Source organism: Papaver somniferum, chromosome 10, assembly GCF_003573695.1.
Source record: "Papaver somniferum cultivar HN1 chromosome 10, ASM357369v1, whole genome shotgun sequence".
Classification (NCBI taxonomy): Eukaryota; Viridiplantae; Streptophyta; class Magnoliopsida; order Ranunculales; family Papaveraceae; genus Papaver; species Papaver somniferum.
In genome coordinates this window covers 156,075,666-156,080,316 of record NC_039367.1, presented here as the reverse complement: position 1 = coordinate 156,080,316, position 4,651 = coordinate 156,075,666, and the positions used below count along the sequence as shown (strand labels likewise).

General features: G+C 38.0%; 1 protein-coding gene across 1 annotated transcript; it reads right to left on the bottom strand.

Moving 5' to 3' along the window:
- Positions 1 to 1,989: 1,989 nt before the first annotated feature.
- LOC113316898 (F-box protein At3g07870-like) lies at positions 1,990 to 3,931 on the bottom strand. Its single transcript, XM_026565053.1, has 2 exons — positions 2,352 to 3,931; positions 1,990 to 2,032 (listed from the first exon to the last, which is right to left on the bottom strand). The coding sequence occupies exon 1, from the start codon at positions 3,636 to 3,638 to the stop codon at positions 2,679 to 2,681; it is 960 nt and encodes a 319-aa protein (XP_026420838.1). The 5' UTR covers positions 3,639 to 3,931; the 3' UTR covers positions 1,990 to 2,032; positions 2,352 to 2,678.
- Between the last annotated feature and the right edge of the window lie 720 nt (positions 3,932 to 4,651).

Here is a 4,651-nt window from a genome sequence, read left to right as displayed (position 1 = left end):
GTTGCCCCCTTCTCTCTCAAAGGAGGAGGGTATTTATAGGGAAAATATGCGGGGTCTCTTGTCAGAGACCGTTGAAATCTTATCTTCTTGTTCTCTGTGCCAATCCCGTTGTTGTCTTCGTTCTGAACTGATGCCCCTGATGTCGATACCGCTGGATCGATGCTTTCTCTTCCTTAGATACCTTGACACGTACCCTATGGTTAGGGCATTTAATATGGGTGGTTGGGTCGTCTGCGTGCGCAGTCAGCTGTCTGCAGGTCCCATCACACCCATGTTAGTATGTTTAACCCCTACCGTCGATCTTTGAGTTATCCTTGAGATTGGGTAAAGTAACGTTTAGGACATCTTTCCCTACTTCTGGGTGGTTCGTAGTTTCAGTGCCCCTTGATATAGTGGTCCGCATGCCTTCCACGTGTAGATCTTTGGACACGTGTCGATAGATGGATTATGTGCATACAAATGAAAGCATTTGAATTGTGATACGTAAAGAGATTATACCGAGTTTCTGCTGGTTGTCCATTAACGATGGTCGTTCTTTTCAGATTCGCTCCTAGTTGACAATATATGGATCGAAACATTTTCAACTTCTGCCGCGGGATCGAAACAACAATAAGAAAGAGAAGCAGAAAGGAGGAAAAAGAGTGAAGAACCCTAATTTTCTTACCTTATTGTTATTTATAAAGTCAAGCTGGGAAGCACTGACTGAGAATTTTTAGGAGAAATGTCAAATGTGTCTTCCCATAACAGAATATACCCAAAAACCACAATATGGACCCCCAATTACATCGACTCCTACTGCAGACAGCTGCTCTTGTTCTAGATGTTGACCCACCCGTTGCATGTTGTCAAGTTAGAGGATGATCATGCACGTAGCTTCTAAAATATTACTCCATCTTCTGCCATTTAATCAAACCTTTGTTAAAGTATAGGTACCATGAACATCTAAAAGAAAAAAAACATCATTTCTTCGTCAAGGCCATCACTGCGGCTTTCACAGTTCCCTCCAGTTGATGTGTGAATCGAAAATTCTCTTGAGACGGCAGAAGACTAATCACCCCATTTCAATGTCCGTGCAAAGAATAAAATTGAACTTCATTTCTAATGTAGTTAGAACGTGAAATAATGACTAAAATGTTCAAATTGGAGAGGCCATGATGCTGCAACATAGGATTCATGAAAGATGAAGAAACATTTTTTTCCCTCACTCTACGAACGTGGATTGAACAGCAAAAAGAAATCACAAGATCTTCTAACGGCTACCAGAGTCTTGAGTACCATATGTGTCTTGCACAGGCCTGTCTGCATATTCTGGTTACCATCCTTTGGAATATGGCAACTGCGCTCGAACAAAGAACAAAGTGTAAAGAAAATATGCACAATAATTTTTGCACCTTGTAACCATTTAGACAAAACAAGAAAAGTGACAAGTATAGTTAAAACTATGAGCTAAATTCATGAAGAGGGGAAGCAAGAAAGCAAAAGACAGAGAGAAAATGTGCACATGAACTTTGAATTCTTATACATACCAGATTTTCATCTAAACAAATCCTTAAATTATGAAGTAGTTCTTGGTAATTCAACTGACCTTGGAATACCTGCATCAATGCAGGGATTCTTGCTCATACGGTTTCACAAACTTGTCCGAAAAAGACTTATCATTCTTGAGAATGACGCCGGAGAATTTTTTTCTTTTCCCTCAATCAGACCCTTCGAGACTAAATTTCTGATAATACAGCACCTAGTGATAATCCTCTCAATAATTGCATCATTTGGTTCCTGGAAAGTCCTTCTATTTCGCTCGATCCATAACGCTCACAGCATCACATAAGGAAGCAGGTTGCTCCATATGAAGTTAAGAATTGCATTTGAGTATTTCTTCTTCCAGGACATAATACAGACTTCCGTTGTCTCGCTCATTGCTAAATCAACTTTACAATATCCAGGAAAGCATGACCAAACCTTATATGAGAACGTACAATGAAGTAGTACATGATGAATTGTTCTGTCGTCAGATCTTTCTCAAAAAGCCATCCTGCGTTGCTTACCAGAGAACATTCATTGATTACTAAGAGAATCTGTCCAAGTTGAAGTACCACACATTTTTTATTTTATTTTTGTGATCAGAAACTCAAACCACGCATAGTATTCTTAATTATATTTCCTAGCAGCCAAAATTATATGATAGAAAAATAAAGATAAGTCCAGAAAAAACTTTTGCTGTGTTAAAAGTAAAGGGAGTAGAGTAAAAATTAAATATACCATCAAATAAATAAAACAATGACCTTACTTGCGTCACAATAAACAAATATAAATGGGCAGATGAGAGGAATAATCATAATGCTGATCATCACCTGAGTCTGAAAAGGGGTGTATCAATTTCCTCATCCAGCAACTCGGTCAAGCTCATCAACAAGATCATCCCATGGAGCAAGAACGCTTGGTGGACGAACCGTGCATTTCTTTGAATTTTCTCCCATAGCTTCCAATGATGCAAACGTATTTAGATGAGCAATTGCTTCGACATTTATGAAGTAATCGTCTGATGGATCGTCGGAAATAATCTTCAAAAATGTTGTTTTCGTGTCATAACTATATAGCACAGATTTATTGCATAAGAATATGATTTCTCCGTTCTTTGTAAGTAAAATAGGCTGACCACAATCTATATCACACTCCATTCACCAGGTCTCCTTCGAGTCGCTACTTTCCATCAAGGACCAGATTTTGCAACGCAATTTATTCATATAAAGACACAAATGCCTTCCAAGTGCTACAAGACCACATCTATCTTCGTTCTGACGGTTTTGCAGACAAGGAGGGACAGATAGCAATCGAAACTCTTCCTTATCCAAGTCAAAGGCCACAACTCTGTTGTACGAAATCCAATACATGGCATCATTGGCATTGGTAGCCTTACCCCCATTGAACTTTGACAGTTGATAGGGAACTCTACCTATCGCTCTCCACCCACAACCACTGCCAAATGTGTATACTTCGACATGTCCATCATTGTCTAGGTAATGGATTCTAACAACCTTGTACTCATTGGTTGACCTAACATACCCAAATCCACATGCCATATGATTACACAAGTCAACGTCTCCTTTGACTATACGATGAGGATCAACGCCTTCTTTGTTTACAACTAGTTCGGGAAGATAAACATATTCCCTGGTAAGGGGATTACAAATATAGATGGGATCTAGAACTAAATTGTGGAGTTGAAATGTACAAACCAAACCATTGCAGGAGCCAACTAAGTGATCAGATAAATAGTTAGTATGCATTGGAGCATGATAGATCCTTTTCAGATTTTCAATGAAAATGTATTTCTTACCGATGCTTATCCAATCACTTACTTGTCCTCCATGGTAAAGTAAAGTTATGAAGTTGGCGGGATAGTCAATGCGACAAGCAAAAAAGAGACATGGCTCGACCTTAGAAGCTGCTAGATCATCATTGCCGTCGTCGCCGCCTCCATGGAGATGGTTCAGCTGATGACTGAGATGTAAATTAGCAAAGTTACTTCCGCGAAAGAGAGTTCCCCATAATTTACAAACTAATTTGCACTCTAACACAGATTCGGCTGGAACCCTAGAAACGATATCCAATACTATATCTGAGGGAAGAGACTCCATGGATGGATCCTTGAGCTAATAACACAACTCAAAACCCAAAAAAGTAAGATAATCTACTTTCAAAACCTTCTTTTTTTTTTGGTTGGATGTGCTTTTCCACCATGAAAGTGTTACGATCACAGTAGGGAATATGGTAATGGCTTGATGATGAAAACAGGCAGTGGAGATGAATGGTAATGGTTATGGTAAGAAGGTGATGAATATGGTGAAAAAGAGAAGATAAAAGGGTTTACAGACGAACCCTTAACGTCCAAGGCTTATAGAGGAGCCCTAGCCTCCGAATAACAAAGATGTTAAACAAAAGTTTTATGATAATTCAATGCATATCTTTTCCTTCCATTCATATCTCTTTAAATAAGGATACAAGATATCCTCATGCAACCGTAGATCCTACAAACTAGGAAAGTAAACACACTAATTCAAAAGACAACTAATGACTCCTACTGACTAGGACTCAACTAACCACGTTCACAACTAGTGGAACAAGTAAATCCTTAAGTTATTCTCTAATAACAAACCAAAAGAAACAGAAGCACGTACTAAAACAAAACTATTTAAAAATCAAACTTGAAACTGTAACAGAAAGACCTTGGTATTATATATATATATATAAGGCTTCAATGATTCCTTCAACCGACACCAAGAAGAAGAAAAGAAACAAAACTGAACTGAAAAAAAGGAAATCAAAGTGGTCAAATGGACCAGTAAATTGCAATCTATCTCGTGGGGTTTGTAGGGGGACGATTTTTTTGGGGACCATTGTCTTTTTTTGGGATCATGGTTTTATTTTGAGTAAAGACATTAGAAGTAAATCTAGGTCACCCCTTATCTAGATATTTATATTAATACCTAAATTACCATCCTGATTAATTCTGGGTGATGATTAGTTAGTGTTAATAATAGTTAGTACAATGATTAGTGAGATGATTAAGTTAAAGATAATTAGTGAGGTTAAAAAATCAGATGGTTTTTCTTTTTAAAGAAGTAGAATTATTGAGAGAGTAAAGTTAGAG